The sequence below is a fragment of the Prunus mume genome, linkage group LG7, assembly GCF_029339155.1.
Source record: "Prunus mume cultivar Tortuosa linkage group LG7, ASM2933915v1, whole genome shotgun sequence".
NCBI lineage: Eukaryota > Viridiplantae > Streptophyta > Magnoliopsida > Rosales > Rosaceae > Prunus > Prunus mume.
In genome coordinates, this window is record NC_142704.1 from 1685833 (window position 1) to 1700064 (window position 14232).

At 38.3% G+C, this 14232-nt stretch overlaps 3 protein-coding genes across 4 annotated transcripts; 1 reads left to right on the top strand and 2 right to left on the bottom strand.

Moving 5' to 3' along the window:
• Nucleotides 1–1665: 1665 nt before the first annotated feature.
• Nucleotides 1666–3428, bottom strand: LOC148915191 (uncharacterized). Its single transcript, XM_089041436.1, has 2 exons — nucleotides 2077–3428; nucleotides 1666–1956 (listed from the first exon to the last, which is right to left on the bottom strand). The coding sequence occupies exons 1-2, from the start codon at nucleotides 3167–3169 to the stop codon at nucleotides 1910–1912; spliced, it is 1140 nt and encodes a 379-aa protein (XP_088897562.1). The 5' UTR covers nucleotides 3170–3428; the 3' UTR covers nucleotides 1666–1909.
• Nucleotides 3429–5161: 1733 nt separating this feature from the next.
• On the top strand, nucleotides 5162–8425 carry LOC103337478 (RNA-binding NOB1-like protein). Its single transcript, XM_008240646.2, has 5 exons — nucleotides 5162–5654; nucleotides 5888–7019; nucleotides 7224–7392; nucleotides 7873–7992; nucleotides 8105–8425. Exons 1-5 carry the CDS (start codon nucleotides 5267–5269, stop codon nucleotides 8252–8254), a joined length of 1959 nt encoding a protein of 652 aa, XP_008238868.2. The 5' UTR covers nucleotides 5162–5266; the 3' UTR covers nucleotides 8255–8425.
• Nucleotides 8426–9059: 634 nt separating this feature from the next.
• On the bottom strand, nucleotides 9060–13970 carry LOC103337477 (putative LRR receptor-like serine/threonine-protein kinase At1g63430). 2 transcript variants are annotated; one of them, XM_008240645.2, is made up of 12 exons: nucleotides 13253–13970; nucleotides 12660–12798; nucleotides 12476–12547; nucleotides 12237–12380; nucleotides 11991–12140; nucleotides 11720–11836; nucleotides 11211–11275; nucleotides 10656–10907; nucleotides 10223–10561; nucleotides 9982–10139; nucleotides 9614–9829; nucleotides 9060–9502 (listed from the first exon to the last, which is right to left on the bottom strand). In XM_008240645.2, the coding sequence occupies exons 1-12, from the start codon at nucleotides 13335–13337 to the stop codon at nucleotides 9257–9259; spliced, it is 1983 nt and encodes a 660-aa protein (XP_008238867.2). In that variant the 5' UTR covers nucleotides 13338–13970; the 3' UTR covers nucleotides 9060–9256. The 2 variants fall into 2 exon arrangements, with proteins under 2 accessions (XP_008238867.2, XP_088897991.1); XM_089041865.1 differs by having other exon boundaries at nucleotides 12660–12831; nucleotides 13253–13827.
• Between the last annotated feature and the right edge of the window lie 262 nt (nucleotides 13971–14232).

A 14232-nucleotide genomic window follows, 5' to 3' on the forward strand; every position in this document is an offset into this window, starting at 1 on the left:
CCAAAGGGCAAATAATGAACATAAGGGAGCATATATAAGAGGGAATAAAAAATAAAAAAAATCAGATTGCATTCCCAACATATAAAGACATAGAGAATAACCAATAAAGCATGTAAGAGGCTTTATCTTGAAAACAAACAGAATTTTTTTTTTTTTTTTTTTTTTGGATAAGCGACAGGAAAATAGAGAAATAATGAGAAGTTGCTAAGAACCAAAACATACAAAAACAAAAGCAATACACTCAAGACAGAAAGCTCAAAACAATCAAGACATAAAACATACTGTAGATGCAGACCCAAAGTTCTCTTGAAGATATAATTATTTTCCATTCATAAACATGCCAAGTTTGTGGGTAAAGAATGAAAGAAGCAACAAACCCTTTGTTGTCTTGAACGCATGTGAAGCAAAGCATGTCAGGGACAAACACACGACAGCACACAAGACTCACAAACTCACAGAGAACAGTAGAGGCATACCACAGTCATGGTGAAAGATAAAAAGGCATCAAATGAGTCTACCATCAAGGAGCAAATGTGTTAAATGAACTCTTTTTCAATTAAGCACAAAAAATATGTCCACACAAGACGAATCCCACCAAAGATTGCACAAACACTAAGTGCATAGTAAGTATAAGAAGATCAATTTATATATATATTTTTTAATACGAATTTTGTGGCTCACTTTATCTAGCTTTCGACATGATCCATGTAACGGATGGTCAATCAGTGTGCTTACGTCAGATGACTGGAGGCAACTGGGTGATGAAGCACCCCTGGGGAAATACTGATCCGAATCATGAAGGCTCCAAAGATAAGCAAGGATAGCAAACCATCACAACCTGTTGACTCGAACCTCGACGTTGGTTAGACAAGAGGCCCGGTTACTGAGCAATGAGTGGTTGACACCCTTTTTTTTTTTTTTTATTATAATTTTATTTTTATAAACAGATCAAGAGCTTACGCACAGTAGTGTTATGGCAATCCAAAGAGAGACAAGTGCATGATAAGAGATATTCAAAGGACTTCAAGGAAAAGAGTGTGGTGTGAAAAATAAAAATAAATAGATGGATAGATCATTTAATGAAGTTTATAAATGCACCAAGACAATGGAAACCTTTGTGTGAAGCTGAGAGTGTAAGTTCTTAATATAGTGCAATGTTAGAGCCCAATCTAAGATCAACAAATACGTTCAGATTCATGTGATTGATACACCTTAACAATCCTTGCACGAGCTGGACAGATTTATAAACACAGAAATTAATTGAAATAACAAAAAACATGAAAGAGGCTTTGGCATGCAATAGACTCCAAATTAATCTAGAGCACATATACCTAAAGACTTTCTAAGAGTGTCAAATCGAAGATTATCCAAGGGTTTTGCAGCAATACATTTAAGATCCAAACTTTCTAAAGCAACGGGTTCATGCACAACATTAGTGGAGGAAGACATACAATTATGATTTTCCTTTTCCTCCAAACTAACTTTGTCTTAGTTGACGGCAAACAATGAAAAGAAGATAGTTTGGATAAGCGGTTTACCTCTTTCATAAGATTTGAAATCTTATGTTGGATACTTACTTTTCCACCCATGCCATGAGAATTTGAACGAACAAATTCGTTTCGAAGCTTATTGCATCTCGGTCTTATGTGCCCACGAGTTTTTGTTTTAGACACAGCGGAAGACTTATTACTTGGTTCAAATCCCAAGCCTCGTTTGTCACCATCTCTTCGTCCCATGCTAATCATCTTGTCAATTTTTTCTGCACCAATGGTTAAAGAAACAATCCTTTCTTTTGAATTTTTAAGTTCAAGTTCAAGGGCTTTGTTGTCAGAAGTTAGAGAAGCAATTAATTTATTCTGATCAGTCAATTTTTTCTGCAAAAACATCAATTTTTCGTTCATACCTGCACTTACCTTTTCGGAATCTGCATCAGGGGATTGAAACTCGTTTGCAATCCTGCAATTTTCCAGCTTCAGCAAGAACTTCTTTGACGAGCTCACTATTTTGTTTATCTGAGCTTCTGAGATGCAGCCAACAAATCATCATATTTGTTCATGATAAACTCAATATTTATACCTGTACAATCATCATCCTCACGTGATTCATCCAAGCTAACTGTGGTTATAAGTGCAACCGTCTTTTCATCATTCTCGCATTCCGATTCACTATCACTCCAAGTAGTATGCATTGCCTTATTCTTGCCATCCTTTTGTTTCTTTAAGGTGTTGGCACATTCCGAAGATATGTGTCCATAGCCTTCACATTCGAAACATTTGACCTTTTCTCTTGGATTCTTTCGTTCATTTAACCTGCGAAATTTAGATCCACCATCAGTATAGTTAACAAACCTATTTTTAGAATTTATACCTTTTGAATCTCGACTCCTTGGATCATGATTCTTGAGAAAGTTCATGAATCGTCTTGTGAGAATCGTTAATTCCTCATCACTGCAATCTTCATTTGAATGCTCATCATCTTCTTCATTCACAACCTTGAACGCAACATTTTTGCTCTTTTTAAGAGGTAGATGTTTCATCTCATAGGTTTGTATGGACCCTATGAGTTCTTGAACTTTCAAGGTGTTCAAGTCACGGATCTCTTCAATAGCCGTGATCTTTGGTTGAAACCGTTGAGGCAAGGATCTCAAAATCTTTTTCACAACTCTATCTTCTGGAATTTTTTCACCTAAACCTGAACAAGCATTCACAATTACACAAAGTTTAGCATAAAATTCAGAAAAAGTTTCATTCTCATCCATCATAAGTGTCTCAAACTGTAAAGTGTGCATTTGAAGCTTGGCTCCCTTGACAGTATCTGTTCCTTCATGAGTAACCTGCAAAATATCCCAAGCTTCCTTAGAAGTATCACAAGCACATATATATTCAAATTGATCGGAAGAGACAGCAGTAAATAAAGCATTTAACCCCTTTTGATTATTAGTGCTGTGTGTGACTTCTGCAGTGGTCCACTCCTCTCTAGTTTTGAGGACTGTGGTTTCTTCATCTCCTTTTCCGATCGTCTTTGTGGGTTTAGGAAATCCATGAACCACTGTGCTCCATACACGTTCATCTAAGGACCAAAGAAACGACTTCATTTTGGCCTTCCAAGCGCCATAGTTGTTGCCATCGAAATATGGTGGATGTGCAATTGAGCCCGAGGCACGATCCATCCTAAGGTATGTTAGATCTTGCTGAGTATGTCCAGCAACCTGCTCTGATGCCAATTGAAAATACCTGCAGGATGACTCAAAATGCCTAGAGAAGGGTGAATATGCCAATTTAAGATTCTAATCAAATAAATAAAAATAAACTTTGGTAGCAGGATTGATATGGCTTATCAATCCTGTAACGTGCTGGGCATAAAATAAAAGAACACACAGAGAATTATTTTACGTGGTAAAACCCCACCTCTGGGGAAAATCCACGGGACTCCTCACCCAACACAAATCCACTATAGAACGATGATTACAAGAAGTACTCACACACTTATCCTAGACACATTCTAGATAATGTTTACCGACTTCTTCGTAACTCAACTTCTGTCACGGGATGATCTTCGACACTCCTTATGTTGAACGCAATACTGGCCACGATTGCTTCAAGCTCACCGGAGGAAAACCGCCACCACGGTCTTGGTGCCCTCAACCGTATGAGTCACCGACATGCATATGAATGCAATATGAATGATTAAAGTGTTTGATAAATCACCAAGTAAAACATTGAACACTTGATGATTTATCTCAAATATACGCACAACAGCTTTTCTTAGAATTCTATATGCTCAGAACAAATATCTCAAAAGCTGTCCAAATAAAAGAATGGCACATCATCTTTTATACAAGGCTTGTTATCTCTCAAGAGAGAGAAACCTAATAGGCCACGAATCTTCAATTTCCTATTGCACCACAACCTATCATCAATAAGAGATTTGATTCACATTGGACTCAAAGTAATGACGCCTCTCTTTAAACCAAATTAACTAAGAGGTGAGCAACAAGCAAAGTCACAATAGGAAAAGATAATATTTTAACTTTAATTAAAATAGAGTTGAACTAGGAAAGTAATCTCAAGAGATAAAATCTAATCTTATTAAAAATAAGATTAAGATAAAAATACTTTGAGTGAAAAAAACTCAAACTAGGAATCCTATAATGAATGCATGATTATGTCATGATTTACCTGAAATCAGATTCCTCATATCGGTCAAGTCATGCTTTGGAAACCTAAGATTGAATGTGTTGCGCCAAAACGTCTAGTAAACGATATTCACACACTAACTCCCAACCTATGCTAGAGTCTAGGAAATGACAATACAAATTTCATACTAACAGCTTCCATTTGTCTAGTGTTGCTCTTAGACAGATTGTTATGAGTAGAGCATGATAATCTCTGGTTTATGGCAATCTCAGTTTCTATACCCCTTGTTTTTTTCACTCGGGGCGATTCTGTGTAGTGTGTTTTATATATTGTTGTCAAAGAAAAATTGAAGTATCTATATGTTATTTTCCATTCTTCTTTGTGTTGACTGTTATACCTGTGTGCAAAAACACACACACAAACACAAGCTATTGGGTCTTGGAAAAGGCTCGGTAACAACCTAAACTAGCCACAGTTTGACCTTGGGCCTAGTAACAAGGAGAAATGGCAAAATCAAGTTCACATTGAATGGCAGTACACTCTATTTTAAGAGAAAAGTTTGGCTATCTCGGTTATATACATTTGTTTCACTCGTTACATGATAAGTTCGTGATGAATGACAAAGAAACAATCGATATATACAACTAGTATACTATATACGTGAGTTTCTCTTCCATTTGAGATGTTGATACAATTGGTCTATGACAAACCTTGAAGAACTAGGGCAAGAATGCAAAAGGACATTTTTAATTTTATTCCTTTTTTTATTAAAAAAAAAAAAAAGATGTCACCAATCGTAACCTTTTTTTTTCTTCTTCCAGTTTTGTATTGCAAGCATACAGAGCAGAAAGCATAACCCAAGAAAAGCAAAGCAGCAATTGAAAACAAAAACAAAAAGAGGTTTTATTACTTAGTTTTTAGAACATAATTTTTTTAATTATTTTTATTTAACAAAGCCACATAAAAATAAATAAATAAAAGCCAATATCAAATAACCAAAATGGGGAAATCCCTTACATCAAACGACGTCGCTAGCGTTTGGCTTGCCTACTCCTCCCCAAGCATAACAAACACACAGCCTCTTTAGGGTTTATCAGCCTCCCCTGTCCCCCATTTCGTTGAACACAACCATGGACGACGCAACTGCCCCAGCTCCAGCCCCAGCCCCAGTCCCAGCCCAAGACCAGAACCCGACCCCCAACGCGAACCCAGCTCCAATCTCAGGCTGGAGCAACATAGTGAAGAAGCAGGCAGAGCCAAAGCCCCAGACCTCGGAGTCAAATGCCACAACCCAAGTTTTGGTGGAGAGCTGCAAGCCCTCTAAGGGCATAGCCATAGCAGTGGTCGATGCCAATGCCATCATTCAAGGCGGAGAGAGCCTCAGCCACCGCGCCGACAAGTTGGTCTCCGTCCCCGAGGTCATGGACGAGGTCCGTGACCCTGTTTCCCGCCACCGGCTAGCCTTTGTTCCCTTCCAAGTCCAAACCATGGAGCCTTCCCCGGAAGCTCTCAACAAAGGTAATTTATTTTTGTATGTGTATCAATAAAACTATGTTTACCTGTGAAAGCTTGAAGCTTTAGTATGCATTGTTGCTTAATTTCAAGCAATCATGGTTGAGAAGTATTGGTATGAGATGATTTTATGGATTTGTTGTTGGGTGTTTTATATGAGTATGTGATGTATGAGGCGGTTGAATGTATGTGGGAATTGGGTTTGATGGGTTTCTGTGTTTTTTTTTTTTTTTGGACAGTTATTAAGTTTGCGAGGGCTACTGGGGATTTACAGACGCTTTCAGATGTGGATCTCAAGCTTATTGCTCTGACTTATACATTGGAGGCTCAGATACATGGAACTGAAAATCTCCGGGACTGCCCTCCCCCAGTTCACACAGTCAATGTCAGGAGGTTGCCTGAGAAGGACTTGCCGGGTTGGGGCAATAATGTGCCCAATTTGGAAGAGTGGGAAGCTCTGGAAAATGCTGCGGAGGACAATGTCAACCCCAGTTCAAGAATTCTTCCGTTGAAAAATATAAGCCTGAATGTGATGGATTCTGATAGTCGTTCTGTTGATGGTTCGGCAGTGGAAGTTAAAAGTGATGCTCATTCTGAAAATCAGGAGGATGGTTTGGGCATTGAAAGGAGACCTAGGAGAAATTTTCCCAAGAAGAAAGAGATAAACATTGAAGGGAAGAAGATGGTTTCGGACGGAATTGATGCATCCCAAGGACAGTTTGATGATAATGCTGGGGACTGGATGCCTGCTGTCAGTCGAAGTACTCATAGGAGGTTTTTGAGAAGAAAAGCTAGACGTGAGTCCAATGAGGCATTATCTGAAAAGGATGCTCAGCAAGATGCAGAGGAAAATGCAAGTGGCGACATACTTGAGGAAGCTAGAGGCCAGGATCAATCGTTGCCTGTGGACTCTAAGGAAGCATGTCCTGAAAATGGAATTTCTGAGGCGAGTGAGATGACAAAGGCGAAGAATGGTGATGAAGGCCTCTCTTCAATCCTGAAGCAAACAAGGCTGGAAGAAGATGAACTAAGGACTCTTCAAGAAGGAAAGGAGCTCAATGATGTAGAGGCTTATGATCCCGAAGCAGAGGAAGCTACAACTGATAATAATGTGAATTTGGATGTTGAAGGAGGTGAAGTTGAAATGATAAATGAAGAGTTGGATCACTTGGAAATCTCAAGTCAGACTAACGAAAGCGTTGATACATCCAATTTGAATGATGATCATAGTGAGCAGAGCTGGATGCTTAGATCCTTGTCTGAGTCCAGTGTAGCTTGTATAACTAGTGATTTTGCAATGCAGAATGTTATTCTGCAGATGGGTTTACGGTTGCTGGCACCTGGCGGAATGCAGATCCGACAGCTCCATAGGTATATATTTGATACACTTTTTCCCATTGCATAATTATCCTTACCATGATGTTTATTGGAGATATCTCACATAGGATCTGAATGGAACGGTGAGAAATAGGCTGGTCCAATTGGATTTAAATTTGTTCTTCCCCTCACTACAGTTTCTGAAATTACTTGATGAAACAACTGTATCATGAACTTCTGTGGTGTCATCTTTGATAGGTGGATTTTGAAATGCCATGCCTGCAATACTGTGACTGGTGAAATTGGGAAAATTTTCTGTCCGAAGTGTGGAAACGGTGGTACTTTGCGCAAGGTAGCAGTTACAGTTGGTGAAAATGGCATTGTTCTGGCAGCTCGTCGTCCTCGGATCATATTGCGTGGCACAAGAGTGAGTATATCTATATCAGCTTTTACCAGGAATTGGTCACCATCTATGGTAGCTTAGATCTATTGGATTATTGCAAGTAAAGCACGTGTAACCTCTTTAATATGAAGGTCACCATCCATTGGTTGTTAGACATTTTGGTTGCCCCAGTGGTACTTACCAAACATATATTGCATACTCTTCACTTGGTTATTGGACGCTAGTCTTTTAACATGAAGATAATATTTCCTTGATTATGAGTGTTTTATGGTCATTTGTATGCTACTAACATTGTTGGTTGGTACTGGGATCACACAAACATGCAATTTGTTCACAAATTCATGACTGAATTAGGATGTGAGGACAACATATCCCATCCCAATATATGTTGTTAGGAAATCATAAGATATGTGCATTTGTGATTTCATGTTCTACTTTTGGTATTTCACCTAAAGTTTCGTTGCTCATGTCCGCTTATGCATCTTGATGTTTGGTTGTTTGCAGTTTTCACTGCCTTTACCTCAAGGTGGAAGGGATGCCATTACTAAGAACCTCGTTTTACGTGAAGATCAACTCCCACAAAAGTTTCTTCATCCAAAGACAAAGAAGAAAGCAAATAAGGAGGTCATTTTTCAAACTCTTTGGTGTTCCTGAATTGTGACTGCCTCTGATTATTGATGTGTGGATTATTGCTTAGCTATCAAATATCTGACTGTACTATATGTTACATCTGCAGGGGGATGACGTATTCACTACCAATGACTTCATCTTCTGCCACCATACTGATAAAAAAGCTCCTTTGCAGCCTCCCATAAGGAAGGCACTAGCTGTTTTCAGTGGAAGGAGGAATCCCAACGACAATCATTACTCGCCGAAGCATAAATAGCGGGTTTCATTCGCTTTTGATTGTGATGGATTTTTGAAACCAGTTTTGATATTTGAGCAGTTTCTTTATTAGGATATGTTGAGTGTGGCCTAATGATTTGTGGGTAATTTATGTGGTATTTATGACTATATAGTATACGAGAGCAATTCCATGTGGTTCTTTGAGTACAAACATGCTTGTCTATTTTCAGACTATCATTTGTAAGGTCTGAAACTTGGAAAGGAATGCATGAGTTTGCTGAGGGACAAAAAAGGCTTCTTGAATGCAGCAAGACAAAATTCAACACAACTCTAATCTAATAGACAAACAGAGGAATTCCAACTGAGACAAATACTTAGTTATTAAAGAAACATAAAATCAAACATTAGCAATGTTGCCTTAAAGATAAAAACATAAAATCATACTTTGTATGAAATCACATACATCTCTCACATACAGATTCAAAAAAGAATTTACATCAGCTTGAGCAACTTGGGCCACATCAAATACCAAGAATCAAATATAAGCTTCATAAAACACCTATAATTCCTCAAATTCATCAAAGAATTTTCAATTTTGTTGAGCGAGGAAGAGAATAGAAGCCACTTACAGGAAAACGAATTGGAGTGTGGGTGGGTGTTTTTTTTTTTTCCAAATATTAATTTGACTGCATTTTCATTTATTCAGTCCTAAAGCTTTTTTCTTTTTTAAGGAGTGCATGGGGAGAAAAATGGAGTGCGAAAATCACTCAGCAATAAATCCGCATCTGAAACTGAAATGCATCATCATCATGCACAGGAAGAGACAATTTGATAAGATGACCAGAAGCCACAAAATCATGGAACATACTTGATTAGCAACTTAGTTTACTGTAACCTCAGGTATACAAAGAGATTTTGTCCTGCATGAATCCTTAAGTTCCCTCCTCTCCAATTACAAACATTTACAAGGAACAAAAAGTAAGTCAAAGGCAGACTATTACAGTTGTATATTTCTTCTTTACAGTGTGTTAATTTTACTCATTTATGATGAAAGTGCAAGCTCGGCCCATGCCAAAGAAGATGCCTTGAGCTCAATAGACACCGATGTGTCGATTCTGCTCTCCAACATGGCGCATATTTCCTGCATGGAAGGCCGCTTCGTGGGCTCTGGATGGGTGCAAAGATTCACCACATCACATAAAACTTTGAGGTCGTCGTAACTGAAATGTTTCAGTTCAGGATCCACCACGTAAGGCATCACCTCTGGCAACTCAAGATAGTCTTTGGCCTGCAGAAGAGAAAAGTCTAAGTTTGTGGTGCACAACTAGCTTAAACTACAGTTCTCAGTTTACCTCGGGAGCAAATTTGACAAACATTACACGTCCAGAAACTTACTTACCCATTCTATCAAGCACCCTTTGTCCTTGCAGTAGGGAGGCCTGCCACTGATTATTTCGAGCAAAAGTATGCCAAAAGCATAAACATTGCCTTTAACATCCAGGTGGCGTGCTTCCATAGAATTTGGAAGAACACAAATAGCACCTTGGCTGCTAATAGAGCCCGAGTTCTTTTCTGACCTCGCCAGAATTGTCTTCCAACTCTCAAAATCTACCAGCTACAGTTGAAACCAAGAGTGTTAATCTTATAGCCAGTGACTCTTATTCTCAGTCACAAAGATTTATGGAATTTTCATATCTCTGAAATGATGTTTCAGCAAGTAAAAGAACAAAATGGGAGTTGAGAAATTTGAGAAGTTTTATGGCATACCTTGGGTAAAAAATCTTCTGTAAGATATACAGCACTAGAATTTAACTCGGATATGGTAAATGGTGGCTCAAGTTCTGTGTGAAAATACTTAAGTCCCCGAGCAATTCCTATAACAATTTTCATGCGCCGTGTCCAACTTAACTGGCATCCTTCTCCATCTGCAGCAAAATAAATTCTGGTTAGACCTCACGAGCCCTTTTATAGCAATTAAATGTGGTTAAAAGAAAGGAACTTCACTCACAATGGAGGTGCTCATATAGTGTCCCATTTGAAGCATATTCAAAAACCAGCATCCTCGTAAATGGGGTGCTCTCACTACAATAACCCAGTAATTTTGCTGCGTTCTCGTGATTTAATCTTGCCAAATCTGTCACCTCTCTCTGAAAATAGAGTTCAAGATAGCCTGTCCAATGCTCCTCCTTAATGCAAAGGGATATCACAGCAATCTCAGGCCCACCTTTCATCGTGCCTTTGTAAACCAAACTATCAGGTGAGGAGCCAATAATGTTGCTAAAGTCTTCACAGGCTACCTCAAGTTCTTGTCTGTTGAATCTGACAACATCTTTCAACATCTCGGAATCTGTATAAAAACCGCTAACCAAATTAGCCACTGTTGTCTTTCCATAAGCAGTTAAAATTCAATTGCAATGAGGCAGATGCAATAAGTAACAAACCTATGTAGACTGCAATATGATCTTTTTCACTTGCTGATTTCTTCCAAGGAATTATGATAGAAGATTTGCTATTGCATCTCTGAAGAGCAGTGAAAACAGCAACAAGAAAGAGAGAACAGACCATGGTTCCAGTCACTATTTCCAGAGCCAACAGCCAGGCAGGTTTTGAAGTCTCCTGGTGTTTGGGGACATCTTTAGCAGGTTTGTTCTTAGGGTTAACTCCTGGATGTCCTTTAGAGGGTGGCGCACCAGCTACAAAGAACCGACAAAAGAAAAGGTCACTAACTACAACACAACAATCAGTATTATAAACATCAACGAACATTGAGTTGAAAAATGTTCAAATTACATATTCAGTTAAAATGCGATTAAAAAAATTAAATAGCCACAAATAAGCAACTCCAGCATCATTAAATTGAAATTAGGTTGCTCACTCAGAAAGGAGCATATGAACATTTGTTCACCCTTTTTGTGTTTGTTATCCATTTCAACCACTAAGCATGTATAACCCTAGACAGTTCATCCACTTAAATCACACAATTATGTCATGCATACCACATAGTTCTACAGGACGCTGTTTGGGATCCTCCTTTTGGAGACAATTTCCTTGAAAACTTGACCTGCAAGCAATAACGTAAGTAAATGAAGGTGCACAAGTTGCATACAATCAAAGGATAACTTAAGCAATTGTCAAAACACACATGCAACACAAATATGAGATTACACTATTACTTGACAGTTGACACAAACATGAAAATAACACAACCCACTAACTAGAATTATAAATGGATCAGATTTAGTTACAAATATGAATAACACAATTTTGACACAACAAACTTGTTAATCTTGCAGAAAAAAATTTGGACCTTCTACGTTTGTTGATATGGGAATGTAATGTACGCGCAATGATTTTGGTTTAGAGATAAGAGGGGTCCTAGTTTTGAGTATTTGTTGTGTTCATATCATAAGATGTGACACTACAAATACACAGGTTAGGGTTGATTAATGCTGGACATGAACACCAAATGATTCAACCTAAACATCACTCTTGGTTAGGAAAGTACCTGGGAAGATACTCCAAGCACTTAGGTATGTTACCAACAAAGAAGTTGAATGAGAAATCTGCAACTTTTAACTGAGATGATCGACAAAGGCCCGTTAAGTTTGAGTTTGAGGCGTACCTGAAGCAGAAACAACCTATGAAAAACAAAATTCCAGAAATAAAATCCTGATTTTTTTCCATCTTCCACGCTATTTTTAGCTTAAAGGCATCTGTGTCAGTGTAAATACAAAGCTGCAGGAACTGTTCAAACACTTCAGCACTGTGCTACTTACATTCCATGGAGGTTAGAAGGTAATTTTGTATAGCTATTGGCGGGAAGAGTTCCTTGAAGCTTATTCCTATCCAAATGAAGTTCCTCAAGGTATGCCAAATTGCCAAGTTCAGGAGGTAGCCTACCGGATAACCCATTTGACTGAAGATTTCTGCAACAAAAGTAGTAATTCCCACTATAAGAGAAATCCCAAACAACCCACAAATTAAAGTATCATTCAGAAAAACGAATATTAAATTCCTAGTACATTTTCACAACACTGGTTAAGTTCCCAAGCTCTGGAGGAATTGGACCAGTGAGTTCATTCATCCCCAAATCCAAGATCCTGAGGTATTTTAACAAGCCCAGCTCTTTAGGTATTATCCCAAGCAGCTTGTTCCCATGCAAAATTCTATAAAACAGAAAGAAAAGTAGTCAAGCTTCAGCCAAATTATATTGAAGTTAAGAAAATAGAATTTCAGAATCAGTGTGGTGGGTGAAGCATACAGTTCTTGCAAGAAGCTGAGTTGACCCAAGTCTGGTACAAGAAATCCCCTTATTGATGAACCCGAAATGTTACTGCAAAAAATAAAATAAAATCCAAAACAAAATGGCAGGACATGTTACAACAAAGTCTGTACCAGTATAATATGTAACAGTACAGACTAACATAGACAATGTCATATCTTACATCTTTAGAACATGGTCTCGAGACAGAGAACATGTAATGCCGGTCCATCCACAAGGATCCACATCCAAGGAATTCCAATTGGACAAAACTAGATGTGGGTCTTCATATATAGCTTCCTTAAACGTTGTAAGGGCCCAAACTGTGCAAAATCCAGTTTTCACTCAGAGAAAATCTACTAAAACAACAAATGGGCAATTAAACAAATAAACATACTAAATCATGTTCCTGTAATTTTCATATGTAGAGCTAGCTAATCTAGTAAGCCAGCAAATAACATAGTTGAACATTTCAACCAAACTATCAATACGGTTATATAGTGATTTAAGTAGCACGATCACCCTCACGCTACTTCAAGACTCACTCTCTGTTGGTTAAGGAAGAAATCAAACACAATCTTGACTCCTATACAATTTTCCATCGACTGTAAAGATAGGAAATTTCTTAGCGATGGTAAAATTTTCTGTCAATTTAACAACACTAAACGCAAGATTGACAATCAAATTCTTTTGTTCCCCCACACTTGCTTAGCAGCTAAATGGAGATTTACAGAAATCAAGATCTGAGAAACAGAGTGACTAAACAGAAACACATACCTTCTTTTGATGCAAATGATTCACAAGCCACAAAAAGAACCCCAGATACCAAGCACAGAAGCTGAAACGAGGCAAATGTTCTCATGTTTCTCTCCGTTTTCTCAACACAAACAGAACCAAGAAGAACTCATCTACGCATCACCCAAAGAGAAGAAAACCCAAGCAAAAGTAAAAGGAAAAAGAAACCCAATGGCCTAAAGCTCGGGACTTTGTGAGAGAATAAAGCCTACACTAAGTTCAAGATCCTACTAATACTGTAAATCTCCTTCTACTCACTACAATGGGGTTGGCTTAACCAACAAAGTAGAAAAAGAAATGCTACCCAGAGATGAAAAATATGCTAAATTGTTGAAACAAATACCACTGAGTTCCAAATCCAAGGTTTTGGCAACTACCCACTAAAAAGTCCAACACAAATCAGTGGCCAGTGTAGAAACTGAAGCAAAATTTGGAAGCTGAAAGACACCCCACAGACGTAGACTAAAAACTTGGATTAGAAGAGAGGTTTGGTAATGCTGCTAGTAAAAGATTAGCCAGAACGAAAAAGCAAAAGAAATGGATAACAAAAGCACCCAGAGAGAAGAGAGAGAATATTTTCTTTAAAAATGGCGGTTCCAATTTTCTTTTTTCTTTTTTTGTTCTCTGCTTTTTTTTTTTCGCTTTTGATTAGTGGGTTTGATGTCGTGGGAGTTTTTGGATCTTCGTTGTTGCCAACTGCTAAAATTTTGCGCTAACACTTGACAGTTAACAGGGGCTGCTCACTTGTAAATTCGAGTACACGATATATCGGTCCCCGAGACATCCGAACTGAATATCTCGCCCTCTGTTATATGGTGTGATGCGCGCACTGTAAGAAGGTAGGCTACCTGGATCAGATCGACGCGGTTTTGGATCGGACGGATAGGATTACGAGACCGATCAAAAGTGGGCCCAAGTTGCTGATCCTACTTCGGTTTCCTTTTTTTTTTTTCCCTTTAAAT